We start from the raw sequence: 15,195 nt of genomic DNA, 5'->3' as shown, positions 1-15,195 counted from the left end.
TATAGTTCCGCACACCCCCGGCCGTGTATAGCTCCGCACACCCCCGGCCGCGTATAGCTCCGCACACCCCCGGCCGCGTATAGTTCCGCACACCCCCGGCCGCGTATAGCTCCGCACACCCCCGGCCGCGTATAGCTCCGCACACCCCCGGCCGCGTATAGTTCCGCACACCCCCGGCCGCGTATAGCTCCGCACACCCCCGGCCGTGTATAGCTCCGCACATCCCAGGCCGCGTATAGTTCCGGCCGTTTCTAAATCGCTGCACTAGCAGAAGAGAAGAGCGCGGCGTCCTCGTTGCCTTGACAACACTTGCGATTTTAACGTCAGCGGCAGCGTATCCTTCCGTCACCACGTCCAAACAAATGCAAAACGAGGAGAAAGAAATACGTGCTGACGTCTTACTCACGCCCCTACCCGGCGACCTCTGAGCGCATGCGCTGTGGAGAGCGGCCCTGTTATTATTTATGTGGGGTTCAAGATGGCGGCGACGCATAGGATAGTTAATGTAATGGAGCTGGTGGCGGCCGGTAGGAGATAGGAGTTTTGCCGTCACCAGCGCTCTGGCTACACGGGCTTGCAGTAAAGGAACAAGCAAAGCGGCGTACTGGCCCCTAGCATAGAGGCGTCACAGGAGGCCCTGTACCGGTAAAGAATGGCGGAGCCGCGCAGGGTGCCGTTTGTTAGTCTGTCACCCGTGAAGCCACGCGAGACTGCAGGCAGCCTAATAGCGGAGCAGCAGCGGAATCCCCCGACCCCGGCTGCAGCTCAGCGCCCCCCGGTAGCGCGCCCCCAGCCTCCAGGGATGCAGCCGCGGCCTCCCCCACCGACCTCCCTCCCCCGGCCGCAGCGAGAAGCAACATCTGCCTCTGCTCCAGTCAGGGAGGCCGGATCCTGCCCGGCCAAGGCCAACAGCAAGGCGGAGGATGAGAAGCCGGGCAGCAAGAGCACCATCCGGCTGGAGCTGACGCTGAGCGACCCCACCGATGAGAGCTGTGCGGAGTTCAGCTACCGGCTCCTGATGCAGAACGAGAAGAAAGGCGGCCATGTGCTGCCGGAGGAGGTGAGAGGCCGCGCAGCCTACTGCACTGAGGCCACCCATACTGAGCCCAGGGGCACCGCCGCTGGGACCACCCATACTGAGCCCAGGGGCACCGCCGCTGGGACCACCCATACTGAGCCCAGGGGCACCGCCGCTGGGACCACCCATACTGAGCCCAGGGGCACCGCCGCTGGGACCACCCATACTGAGCCCAGGGGCACCGCCGCTGGGACCACCCATACTGAGCCCAGGGGCACCGCCGCTGGGACCACCCATACTGAGCCCAGGGGCACCGCCGCTGGGCCCACCCGTACTGGGGCCAGGGGCACCGCCGCTGGGACCACCCATACCGAGTCCAGGGGCACTGCCGCTGGGACCACCCATACCGAGTCCAGGGGCACTGCCGCTGGGACCACCCATACCGAGTCCAGGGGCACTGCCGCTGGGACCACCCATACCGAGTCCAGGGGCACTGCTGCTGGGACCACCCATACTGAGCCCAGGGGCACTGCCGCTGGGACCACCCATACTGAGCCCAGGGGCACTGCCACTGGGACCACCCATACTGAGCTCACTGTCACTCATACCGTGGCCACAGAGCCCACGACTTTCCCTATAGGGCCCCATGGTTTCTGTGTTTGCCCCTGACTGCGGGGCTAGTCCACCCCACTGCAGATAATTTCAGAAGGAGCCTATGATTAGTGGTCAGTTTGTCACATGACCAGTATATATGTTGTTTTTTTTTTATCTCGGAGCAGACTGCAGCCCCCAGGACATTGCCATCAGTTCAGCATGTGGAGGTGTAAGCAGGGACGAGCGGTCACAGAGCAGATGATATTCTGGCAGCACATAGCCCCTCTGTGCACCGACCCCACGCCTCATACATGGCCAATACATCGGGGCTATGCGAGGGCTGGGAATATGTGGTGTACACATGAGATTTCACTGTAAGATAGCAGAGCAGATATCAGTCAAGCTCCTGCTTGGGGCGCTAGAGAGAATTGGTGCACTTGGTATCTCATTTACAGAAAGACTCAGTTAATTTTCTCAGTGATGTAACCTCAGTTTGCGGCCCGGACGGTGTTTGCACTTGTCTGTTACTAAACTCTAAAGCAGTAGAGGGTATGATAAAATGTAACTTTTAATAAATATGTTTAAAACAACCCAAATAGGCTCAAAAGGGAGCCCACAGGAGGACAAAGAAAATTAAAAAAAAGATAAACGACACACAAAAATAATCGTCACATACACAAGGGAGGGAGTACATGCCCTAACTATGTGGCCCCCTTTCAGTGTAATAGTGACGTAACAAAAGCATATATATGAGAAAGGAACAATCTCACCATTCGTTGGCGTAAGGTCTTACTTATAACGGATAGGATCCCCACTCAGCTGGTATTTCATCCAGGAGAACGCAGTCCACAGAGGATCTGTTTAGAGCCAGTACAGCTGTCCTCATCCTCCCCTGATGAGTTAATCAACGAAACGCGTAGGAAATGGGAGTCTTCTTGGGACATGTGCAATAGATCTCTGGTCCTTTTATATTGTACATGAGATATTTTGTGGGTACTGTGCGGGTGTTTTCTCCCCACCCATTTTCATTATCTCCTCTGTGGACTGCTTTCTCCTGGATGAAATACCAGCTGAGTGGGGATCCTATCCTTTATAAGTAAGACCTTATGCCAACGAATGGTGAGATTGTTCCTTTCTCATATATATGCTTTTGTTACGTCACTATTACACTGAAAGGGGGCCACATAGTTAGGGCATGTACTCCCTCCCTTGTGTATGTGACGATTATTTTTGTGTCGTTTATCTTTTTTTTTTTTTTTTCTTTGTCCTCCTGTGGTATCCTTTTTGAGCCTATTTGGTTTGTTTTAAACATATTTATTAAAAATTATATTTTATCATACCCTCTACCGTGCTAGATACTTGTCTGTTACTACCCTGCCTGCTGTGTGATTACTGTCAGGTCTACTGTAACCAAAGCCTTTATACGTGAAATGCAACCTAGAGCCTATATGCCCCTATAGCATTGGTGGGGATAGAGACTTAGAAAGTGGCATTAAATATCTGGGATCATGTATTTGCACCTTATTTATCATTTTTGGCTTCTGTATAATTGATGCATAGTTAAAGGGTCTGCACCAGAGTATTAAGTTATCCCCTATCTCTGGGTCAGGGTATAACTGCCTTTTTACAGGGGGAAGTGTCAGCGGTCTTGAGAACAGGGGGCTCTAGTGAACCTTATTTGAATGGAGAAGACCTCGAGAATGTGCATCTCCACTCACTCTCTGTGGGAGTCTGGAGAAGGTGAAGTGTATGCTCTGCTGAATGAATGGACAGTCCGGTCTGCCATTGGTATGGCAAAGTGTCCACAATCGTTTCCTGTGTGGTAAACTTTATTATACAGATGTTTGTCCACTTAATGTGCAAGGCTGTGTACAGGCAGCATTTTACAACTAGCTGGCCTGTTCTCCTAGTATTTACAATGAACAGCCGTAAAAGTAATTGCACTTCTTCCATTCTGTGTTCTCCTTTCCGTAACACCTTTGTAATCAGTCCTCATACAGCACCACATCGGCGTGTGCTCCACTAGACTGATGTTTTATTACAATCTCCAACCCCTGGATTATCACCATTATTTGGATGTGGGCCTCCCAGATCTACACTACATAGAAGTGGTTTTTGAAACTTGTTTTGTGACCTGATGAAGGGGATACTGCAGTCAAGCGAGATATCTATATGGATGTGTGTGTTGTCAGTCTGTGACATGTGGCTGTTTTCTGGCATCATTGCTGTCTGGCTACTGATATTCCAATTCTTCTATTCTTCCTGCTTTGTCGGGGTCAACTTTACCTAGATGGTTGGTCTCCCCCAAAATTGTGAGAGCAAATATTTCTATATGTATCATTTGGCAACACTTCTGCAATAAGCATCTGTTACTCCTACCCTGAGTGCGATTGTCTGCCCATTTTTAATTTTGTTGTGAGGTTTGCCAGACAGGAGCCATACTTGCGGACAACCAATCTCCCCTGGCATATGCATAAAGGTTGTAGTGGTGGGCAGATCTACCATGGATTTGTCTGCCTGCATTTCGGAAAGTAGCCTGAACATTGTCCAAGTGGCCAAAGCATTTCCATGTCAGGAGTTTGAGTAATGTTGATATGTTTGGATGGGCTCCTTCTCAGTAGCCTCGGTTTAAAGGAAGCTCCCAGCAATGTTACCCTAACTGGGGCCAGCGGGACCAAGTGGTAAGTCTGATGATTGGGCTGCTGAGTTTTAGGGAAAGTAAAGCTTTATCACTGGCTTGTGGGTAGTGTAATCTGCAGGGCCCAGACATGCCCTTGGGTAAAATTGACAGAGCTCTCCTCTCACTATACAAAAATACCTGTAAATCATGGTACATGTCGTCTGAATTCTCTATTATCATATTCTAGATCTGCAACCTTTTTTTTTTGCTATTATAAAATTCGCATCAGGCATTATTATTATTCTTCACACTACAGGGGTGACTCTTAGATGCACTGGGTTGTTGCTGCAAGAGCATGAAATGCTTGGTGCGATGGGATCTAAAGTTAGGCACTTTAAATTACTAGCTGGAAGTGTCTTCCCGGTGTGTCGCCAGAATTGGGAGTGTTTGTTTTTGTTACTTTGCTCTTTGTGACATTTCTATTCTTTTCCAAAAGACCATCGTGAACTTTGGTATTAGAAAAGTAACTAATAATCTCATAAGTCTGCTCTACTTTACATTTTAGGCTAAAATTCCCCCATCTAATGATCCGTTTAATGATGAAGAACGTGAAAGGCTTGAAGTAGAAAGAATGGCAAAAAAATTTGAAGCAAAATATGTAAGTATTTTTTTATAGGCTAAGGGGGGTTTAAATCTGATGTTTGAGTGTGCACTTAATGGCAGCTGCAATGACTGTTATGTATTATGCCAGTCTTCAGGAAGTGATGGAGAACAGCCCTCTACCTTAATAAAAATAGGATGGTAAAGTCCCGTTATAGTCTTCTTGACCTTTGAGAGTCAGACTGTATGTAGTAAAATTACATTTAGATAATGGTGAACACAGCTATACAATTTATTTTAGTTTTGCACTAATCCAGATTAATAGAAAAATCTGGAAGCATTATTTTCTTTTCTATCTTGATGAGCAATAAACCTAATAATAAAGCCTTCCTGACATTAGCCATAATGGTGTGTCCAATGTCGGATCCCTGTCTTCAATAGAATAATCAAACAATCGTAGGTTCATGTTCCCTAGGGGGATTAAAGGGAAACTATCACCCCCTGGGACGTATATAACCTATTAATATGGGCATACAGGTGCTATAAATGTAAATCTTTTCATACCTGTATGCCTCATAACTTTTGATGTTGTGAAATCCTATATTATACCTTTATGGTAATGGTTGCTCCAGGCCCCGGGCTCGTAAGGAATCCCCACCTCCTCTCTTCATTATACTAGTACCGCCCTCCCCTGCACGTCGGTGTCCTGTGACGTGCAGATGCGGCATTGTAATCCCGCACTTTGAACTCCTTGACCTGCCAGCCATCTTCCCAGAGACCAGGCGCCTGCGCAGAAGATCAGACTGGTGTTTTCTGAGATCTTTTGCGCAGGCGTCCGCAGTGACGTGTTGACACTGCCATCCATAGGGTAAAACAGGTTCTGGTCTCCGGGAAGATGGCGGGTGGGTCAAGGAGTTCAACACGCAGGCGTGGGATTACATTGCCACATCTGCACATCACAGGACACTGACATGCAGGGGAGGGGGTTACTATTGTAATGAAGACAGGAGGCAGGAATTCCTTACAGGCCCGGAGCAATCATTACCATAAAGTTATAATATAAGATTTCACTACATCAAAGCCATTAATATGGGGCATACGGGTATGAATAGATTAACATTTCTATCACCCGTATGCCCATATTAATAGGTTATATACCTCCCAGGGGTGACAGATTCCCTTTAAGGAATAAAGTTAAAAAAAACATTAAATTAGTGCCCCCCTTTTCACTCAATAAAAATAAACATAAAAAATACATGTGATATCTGTGTCCGTAAAAGGTCAATCTATCAAAATATAAAATTAATCCATAAAGAAAAGAAAATTGAAACTCCAGAATTGTGTTTTCAGAAGCCACATCGCAAAAAATGCAATAGGAATCATTCAAAGTGTCATATCTACACCAAACATGGTATGAATAAAAACGTCAGCTTGCCATGCAAAAAACAAGCCCTCTTGTACAGTTTTATATTTACCGAAAATTGAAAACCTTGTGGTTCTCAGAAATTGTCAACACAAGCAAAATTTCTACAATTTGTACAAATTTTTTAATTTTGTTTCACCACTTAACTAAAACAACTGTATGTTAGGCATCACTGTAATCCTACTGGCCTGGAGAATCACCAGGTAATTTTTTTCCACACATTGAAAGCCATAAAAACAAAGTTCGAAAAACAATTGTCGAATTGTGCGTTTTTTTTCCAGCAAATGTCATTTTTGGATTTTTCTTTCTACCATTTTTCAGTACATCGCATGGTAAAGTGAATATTGTCATTCAAAACTACAACTAGTCTTACAAAAGAACAAGCCCCCAATACAGCTATGTTGACATAAAATAAAAGTTATGGTCCTTGGAGTGTAGAGGGGAGCAAAAATGAAACCGCAAAAAATAGAGTATCCCCATGTTGGGAAGGGTTTAAAAAAGCTAAAATTATATATAACCATAAATCTGCAAAAATCATTTATATTGTTAAAACGTTATAGCATTTAAACTTGCTGGCGCTAAAACAATTAGGACCAAAATACTTTAAACTGAAACTTGTTGAAGAGGACCCGTCATCAGGGCTAAGGTGGCTTCTATTGGTGCTGAACTTATTCCTGCTACCTTCATTATTTGTATTTTTTATTTACCACGGGGCGGTGCTCACAAGGTAATGCAGCGAAGCCTAAAGACCCACCCACAGATAATCCTGTAATCTACGCCCCTTGTAAAGACCATAAAAATTACCACTAAATAAAAAGGCCTATATTTTTTAAACCGTATCGTGGATTTAAAGAAAAAAAAATGGAATTCTCAGGAGCGATGGGAATGAAATAAGAGTGAAAATTGAACACTTTAACCTGGTGACGGGTCCTTTAAATCTCTCACTGAGATTGACAAGTCCCTGTCTACACTACAAAGCTGATAAGTAAACTACTAAAGGCTCCCATACACATTGGACCTGTGGATATCAGTGGGTTCGGAAAATTGTAAAACCGTACTGTTGTATAGAGCGAGGCCCCAATAAGTTATCAAACCAACAAGAAAATAGACCCCTAAAATATAACTTTTATTGATTATCTATAAAACTCTCAAAAAACTCTAAAAATGAAAAATCATATAGGTGTGTCTATCCATATAAATAAACAGTCTATTAGGCAAAAAAATATAAATCTCTGTATCCCTAAAACCATTAGTTATATAAACAAATGTTCAATGTTAGTTAAGGAATATGTACAAGGAGAGTAATATCCATGTATACCAAAAAATACCAACCAGGATAAAGTATATTATAAATAGTCATACTTGCGTTGAGCGGGGTCGCCATATTGGGTGCCATCCTCCGTGGATAGGTAGGAGCACATTAGAGATTACTAGGGGATTTATAGTTGCCTTATACCCTACTTTATTCATTATTGTAATTTTTGTGGGACCTAATAGACTCTGTATATTTCTATGGATAGACACACCTCTATAATTTTTTATTTTTAGAGTGTTATTTGAGAGTTTTATAGTTCGGAGAATGATCTAATGTGTATAGGAACACTGTCCGACTGATGTTCAGAAGAGATTTCAAACTGGCAATCATATTTTTCTCCTTGAGATACGCACCATACAACGTGTCAGTTGGCGGCTTTCTCATAGAGAACACAGGAACACTCTGCCGATCGAGCACTCCACTGAGCGAGCACTCCTATGTATGGAAGTATCGACTGAATGATCGGCCGAAGCATCATTTGGATGACCGCCTTCTGATGTATGGCCAGTCTAACAAAAAAGCAGCCATTCATTGTGATTCCTTTAGTTTCATTATGAGATCTGAAATCCTTTAAACCCTTTTTTCATGGACCATTCAGGGTAAAAAAAATCACTTTTGTTTTTCAACCCTAGATCTAAAAATGTAATGTTTTCATCAAATTTAAAATGAACATTATTACATGGAAAATGCTGTTTTATATATCTTAGAGCTGAAAAAAGACACAGTAGAAGGCAATGACATGGTTAAAGGAACTCTGTCAGCACAGAATGACTGTTCAAACTAAGTACCTCCGCTCCGTGCCTCATGGTGGGGCCAATCATTTAAATACAACTTCCCACCTACTTGTTTTCCCTCTCTCTCCACCCCTCCCCTTTTATTTGATTGACAGTTCTGGCTTTACAGAGTTACAGAAGGATGAGATGGATGGAAAACAAGCAGGTGGGAAGATGTATATAAATGATTGGCCCCGCTGTGATGCACTGGGTGCCTGTACTTGGTTTGAATAGTCATTCTGTACTGACAATCCCTTTTACAGAAAACTGTCTATATAACGTGATGATATACAGCACTGGTCAAAACTTTGGAGACACCAGTGAATGCTGTGGTTTTCTTTGTTCTTATTAAAATGTGCACATTGTAGATTCAGACTGAAGGCGACAAAACCATGAAGGAACGCTTCTGGCAACAAGGCATAAAGAAACACGTGTGAAACAAGACAGAATTTGTTAAACCTTAGACTCCTCAAAGTACTCCCTCCCATTTTACTCTGACACCAGCTTTACGCCCCCTTGGTATTCTCTAAAGCAGCTTCACCGGGCAATCATATGTTTTGACTTTCTAACAGTCTTGAAGGAGTTTCCAGATGTACTGAGCACTTGGCTGCTTTAACTTCACTCTGCAGTCCAACTCAACGCATTTTGGTTATTGTTCGAACACCATCCTTCAACGTGTTGGTCACATAGCCCTTACATAGACTGCAGGTATATTTTGGGTCATTGCCTTATTGCAACATAGTCATGGCGAAAGGGTTGGTACCCTGAAAATTGTTCCAGAAAATGAAGTATTTTTCCCAGAAAATTATTACAATTACACTTGTTTTGTTATAAACATGTATATTTCCTTTGTGTGTATTGGAGCAACACAAAAACAGAGAAAAAAGGCACGTTAGACTTAACTTCACACACAACCCAATAATGGACCATACAAAATTGACACCTTTCCAAAATTGTAGGTAAACTTTGTTTCAAGTATGTGATGCTCATTCAAACTCACCTGTGGCAAGTAATGGGTGTGGGCAATATGAAAATCACACCAGAAACCAGATAAAGATGGAAGAAATTGACTCAGGCTTTGCATTGTGTGTCTGTGTGTCACACTAAGCATGGAGAACAGAAGAGGAGAAGAGAACGGTCTGATGAATTGAGAACCAAAATTGTTGAAAAATATCAACAATTTCAAGGTTACAAGTCCATTTCTAGAGATCTTGATGTTCCCTTGTCCACGGTGCGCAACATAATCAAGAAGTTTACAACCCATGGCACTGTAGCTAATGTCCCTGGACGTGGACAACAGAGAAAAATTGAGCGAAGATTGCAACGCTGTATAGTCTAGATGGTGGATAAGCAGCCCCAATCAAGTTCCAAAGAAATTCAAGCTGTCCTGCAGGCTCAAGGTTTATCAGTGTTAGTGCGAACTATCCATCAACATTTGAATGAAATTAAACTATATGACATGAGACCCAGAAGGACCCCATTTCTGGCTGTCACAAAAACATAACGTTTGATTGCAGTTTGCCAAAATGTATGTGAGAAAGCCAAAAATCCTTCTGAGAAAGCCTTTTGTGGACAGATGAAACCAAGATAGAGCTGTTTGATAAAGCACATTTATTGTACTGTTTACCAAAAACGGAATGAGGCCTACAAAGAAAAAAACACCGTACCGACAGTCAAATATGGTGGAGGTTCAAAGTTGTGTTTGGATTGTTTTGCTGGCACTTGGTGAGTTTGGGTCGCAATGTAGTTCCCAGTATCAGAAAGCTGGTTTTGCATCCTAGGACATGGGTCTTCCAGCAGGACAATGACCCCAAACGTACTTCCAGAATCACCCAGAAATGGATGGAAACTAAGCGCTGGAGAGTTCTGAAGTGGCCAGCAAGGAGTCTGAATCTAAATCCCATTGAACACCTGTGGAGATATCATAAAATTGCTGTTGGGAGAAGGCTCCCTTCAAATATGAGAGACCTGAAGCAGTTTGCTAAAGAGGAGTGGTCCAAAATTCCAATTGAGAGGTTTAAGAAGCGTGTTGATGGTTATAGGAAGCGATTGCAGTTATTTATTCCAAAGGGTGTGCAACCAGATATTAAGTTGTGGGTGCCAACAATTTTGTTCTGACCATTTTTGTGGTTTTGCGTGAAATTATGTCCAATTTGCCCTTTTTTTGTTTTCCAATACATACAAAGGAAATAAACAACATGTATATAATAGAACATGTGGAATTGCAATAATTTTCTGGGAGAAATAATTAATTTTCTGGAACAATTTCAAGGGTGCCAACACTTTCGGCTGTGAATGTAATTGATGGTACCAGAAGGTTGGCATGTTGTCTTAGAATGCTGCGGTACCTGCTCTGGTAGCCATGTTGGGTAAGTATGCCTTGAATTTGAAATAAATCACCAGCAAAGCAACATCATACCTCCCACTCCATGCTTAATGATGGGCACCACACATGTAGAAACAATCTGCTCATCCAAATTTTGACTAATCAGACAACAATACAGATTTCCACTGATCTAATGGTCCAGTCCTTGTTTTGCTTGGCCCAAAATAGTCTCCTCTCTTTATTTGCAGTGTTCAGCCATGGCTTCTCTGGATCAATTCTACCATAAAGTCCTGTTTCTCAGTCTCCTCTGGATAGTTGATGTTGAGATGTGCCTGTTAGTCGTCTCTGAGGGCTTTAATCTGAAGTGTTGTCATTTTGGGGTTTCTGAACCTGGAAACTGATGAATTATCCTCTGCAGCAGAGGTAATTCTTGGTCTTTTATTTCTGGACCGGTCTTCATAAGAGCCAGTTTCATCATAGAAATTGATGTTTTTCATGACGTCACTTTGAAGACACCTTCAAGGTTCTAGCCGTTTTCTGTTTTTGACCTTCCCTATGTTAAAATAACAATGGACTGTTTTCTCTTTACTTAGTTGAGTGTTTTTTGACATATTCTGGCTTAGAACAGTTGTGGAATGCTTCCAGCAAACGGGTCTGCTTGGATAAAGCTGACATTTATTACGTATATTTAAAATCCTATACGTAAGTAATAATTGGAAGGCACCACCTATATATAGAAGGGGATCAACTACTACATATCGATTATAACATTTGGGCAGAAAAGAGGACAAGATACAGTGCCGGCAAAAAAAATCTTTACATTTGTGCAGTAAAAAAAAACTTTACTTGTAAAATCCGCATCATGATTTCACTTCTTGAAAGTGCACACAATGAAGGAGATAATCAAAAACTATATAATACCAAAGCTGGCTTAGTAAAATGTAAATATCAATATTAATTAATTAAAATACTAATTGTAACGAAATATCCACACTAAAACACTTGAACTTTAAGATTTTGTGGTTTCGTTGAATTTGTAAAGATTTTTTTTGCCGGCACTGTATGTAGACAATAGTGATCACCTCACATAAATTTTTATTATTATTTTATCAAAAACGACATGCCGCAAAAGAGTTAAAAACCACAAAAATGGCTATAGTGCAACAAAAACGAGTGTAGTATTAGACTTCAGTCCGCCTTTCCTGTAGTTCCCAATCAGCAATCTTATTGTATATACATGCATTGTGCAAATATCACTTCATATGTATTGGTCTCAACACATAAACATGCATTTTATACAAAGCTGTAGACATCTCAAATAGTATAATGGGTATAGTATCAATAATCCCACAAATAATTAATCTTACTACATAAAGAGCTTATAGAATCATAGAATCATAGAATGGTAGAGTTGGAAGGGACCTCCTGGGTCATCTGGTCCAACCCCCTGCTCAAAGCAGGATTCACTAGATCATCTCAGACAGATGTCTGTCCAGCCTCTGTTTGAAGACGTCCATTGAAGGGGAACTCACCACCTCTCGTGGCAGCCTGTTCCACTCATTAATCACCCTAACTGTCAAAAAGTTTTTTTCTAATATCTAATCTGTGTCTCCTCCCATTTAGTTTCATCCCATTGCTTCTAGTCTTTCCTTGTGCAAATGAGAATAAAGATGATCCTTCTACAATGTGACAGCCCTTGACATATTTGTAGACAGCTATTAAGTCTCCTCTCAGTCTTCTTTTTTGCAAGCTAAACATTCCCAAATCCTGCAACCGTTCCTCATAGGACATGGTTTGCAGACCAGTCACCATTCTGGTCGCTCTTCTCTGAACTTGCTCCAGTTTGTCTATGTCTTTTTTAAAATGTGGTGCCCAAAACTGTACACAGTATTCCAGATGAGGTCTGACCAAAGAGGAGTAAAGACCGATAATGACTTCACGTGATCTAGACTGTATGCTTCTGTTAATACATCCCAGAATTGTATTTGCCTTTTTTGCTGCTGCATCACACTGTTGACTCATGTTCAGTCTATGATCTATTAGTATACCTAAGTCTTTTTCACATGTACTGTTGCTTAGCTCTATTCCTCCCATTCTGTATATGCTTTTTTCATTTTTATTGCCCAGATGTAGTACTTTGCATTTTTCCCTGTTAAAAACCATTCTGTTGGTTGCTGCCCACTGCTCCAGTTTATTTAGGTCTTTTTGAATCCTCTCTCTCTCTTCTCTAGTATTAGCTATCCCTCCTAGCTTTGTGTAGCTATCCCTAGCTCCTAGCTATCCCTCCTAGCTTAATGTTGAGGTGAGTCCGAGAAAAACATCAGCTGACGTTGGAGCGATGACTCTTGTTGTAGATGACTACAATGAAAGGGAACATTTTCCTATTGAATTTTTAAATAGCTTAACCCCATCAGGCATGCCAAGTCATTGCCTTAGACTTAAGGTGGGCAGCTTTATTATGTTGTTTAGAAATTTGGATACAAATCGATGACTCTGCAATGGTACAAGATTAGTTGTAACATCATTGAATAGAAGTGTTCTTGAGGCAGAGATTTTAACAGGATCAGCTGCAGGTGATAAGGCTTACAGAGAGATTTCCACGCCATCTGCCCTGGGCAATTCACTTTTTGAATTGGCGAATGTCTCTAATCTTCTAAATTTTATTTTTGCTTTCCGTAATGCCATTTACTAATTTATTAACTATGACAACTTTGTTTATCGTGTAAAAAGGCTGAAAGTGATTAGACATGGGTAATTTGAGTTAGTTTTTATAATGTAGAGCACACTTTTCTAGCTTCTGAAACCTATTTGTTTTGGAACTCAGGCTGCTAGTTATATATAAAGTAGACCCATCAGCACAAAGAATGCTATCAGCAAAATACAATAAAGTGCACTACATTAATCTAAAGTGTAAATGTCATTACATATACATACATAAGCATGAGTTTGGTACAAAGTTATAGTCATCTCATATGGTGTAAATAATGATTGTACTATGCCAGCATGACCATTGAGAGAGATATCATATTAGAATGCCATGGGCACCGGTAGGATTGTTCCCGCACGCGTATCGCCTCTACCAATGTGCTTTATTTAGAATCATAAGTACACATCACCAATAAAACTGCCGACATATTTTGGACGTTTGTCCTTAATCATTGCATACTTATACATGAACTATTCACTTATTTATTCCATTTCCTTGGTAATCACATGCAAATATAAAACAATTCCATACTTAAAAAACATAATGGTTATATTGCAATACAACACACGTAGTATATTTAATCATATGTACATCCTGCAACATTCAATATGTAGGATGTACATGTGGTCCAATAAAAAATTCCATAAAAAGACATTTGTCTGAGACAATTAGTAATAAATGTAATATTTTGGCTATATCATGTCATTACGCAGAATTTCGTGCAGGTAATACCAAAGATCTTTTAAAGGGGTTTTCCGGTCTAAAATAATTCTGCAGAGACTGTGTGACTGCATACTTATGAATCCCCCACCCCCAGTGCATGCACTGTGCTGCAGGGATTTGCCAGTTTCTGATCTGGGACTGGTGGTGATGTATGCGTTATACATACTCCTGGGCAGAAGACGTCTAGTGGGTGCAGCCTTGCTCCATGCACTTGTATAGAGCGAGGCCGCATCCCATGTAGTGGGCGCGGCCATCCTAGTGTATGGAGTGGGACCTTACCCACTAGTGGGTTCTGCCTGGGAATATATAAATAACCCCTTTAAAGTCACAGGAATTGAGTGAGTATTTAAATCAATAAGTGGAGAACATAAACAAAAACTGCTAAATAGGCAGGCATGGTAGATGTATAAGCTTAAAGTAGGAATACCGCAAGATTTGAGTGTTAGACGTATTGTATATCATTATTATATTCCACAACCATGTCCTTATCCAATTTAATATAACTTTCTTTCTTTTTTTGTTTAATTCTATATATAAATATAAAATAATATATTACACGTGAGCACCAAGAAAATTACTTTAATAGGGGAATAGTTAATTTAGAAGTATGCAATGATTAATGACAGACGTCCAAGTGGACCTGTTTGCTGCAGACATTTCTCCTACAATTTGCAGCTGAAAGCACTTCAGAACACGCTCCCTTGTATTACGATGGATAGCAGCTGTTGGTGAGCTGACAATCTCCTTACTTTATCTAGTTGTGCCATAAGGCTCAGCACTGTATGGAGCTGTGTACCAACACTGCCTCTGCAAAATACACCTGACGGGCGCAAACAATGTCTGAAGGCCGGAGATTCCACAGAAGAACTTATTGAGGCTTACCTGCTCATTGGGAGCCATTCCAGATGACAACCTGATGAAGCTGCTTGACAGAATGACAAGGGGATGTAAATTTGTCATCAGAGTGAAAGGGAGGCACTTTGAGGAATCGAGGGTTCAACACGTTCTGGTTTGTGTCAGTTTATTTACTCCTGTTTCCATATGTGTTCCTCCGTAGTATTGCTGACTTCAATCTGAATCTATCAACGTGCACATT

General features: G+C 42.2%; 1 protein-coding gene across 2 annotated transcripts in view; it reads left to right on the top strand.

Annotated features, from left to right (window-relative positions):
• Nucleotides 1–409: 409 nt before the first annotated feature.
• The window catches only part of UBN2 (ubinuclein 2), an 80,616-nt gene continuing 65,830 nt past the window's right edge, over nucleotides 410–15,195 (top strand). Inside the window, exons 1-2 of one of the 2 annotated variants that reach the window (XM_073644172.1) lie at nucleotides 410–1,060; nucleotides 4,798–4,890. In XM_073644172.1, coding sequence (XP_073500273.1) covers nucleotides 653–1,060; nucleotides 4,798–4,890 — 501 coding nt within the window. In that variant the 5' untranslated portion in view covers nucleotides 410–652. The remainder of the gene's footprint in view (nucleotides 1,061–4,797; nucleotides 4,891–15,195) is intronic. The other variant, XM_073644171.1, reaches the window with a different exon arrangement.

The sequence above is a fragment of the Phyllobates terribilis genome, unplaced genomic scaffold (genome assembly GCF_046119375.1).
Source record: "Phyllobates terribilis strain yellow unplaced genomic scaffold, ASM4611937v1 Scaffold_8__6_contigs__length_399053987, whole genome shotgun sequence".
Classification (NCBI taxonomy): Eukaryota; Metazoa; Chordata; class Amphibia; order Anura; family Dendrobatidae; genus Phyllobates; species Phyllobates terribilis.
Note: the sequence above shows the minus strand (reverse complement) of the source record. Positions and strands in the feature narration are given on the sequence as shown.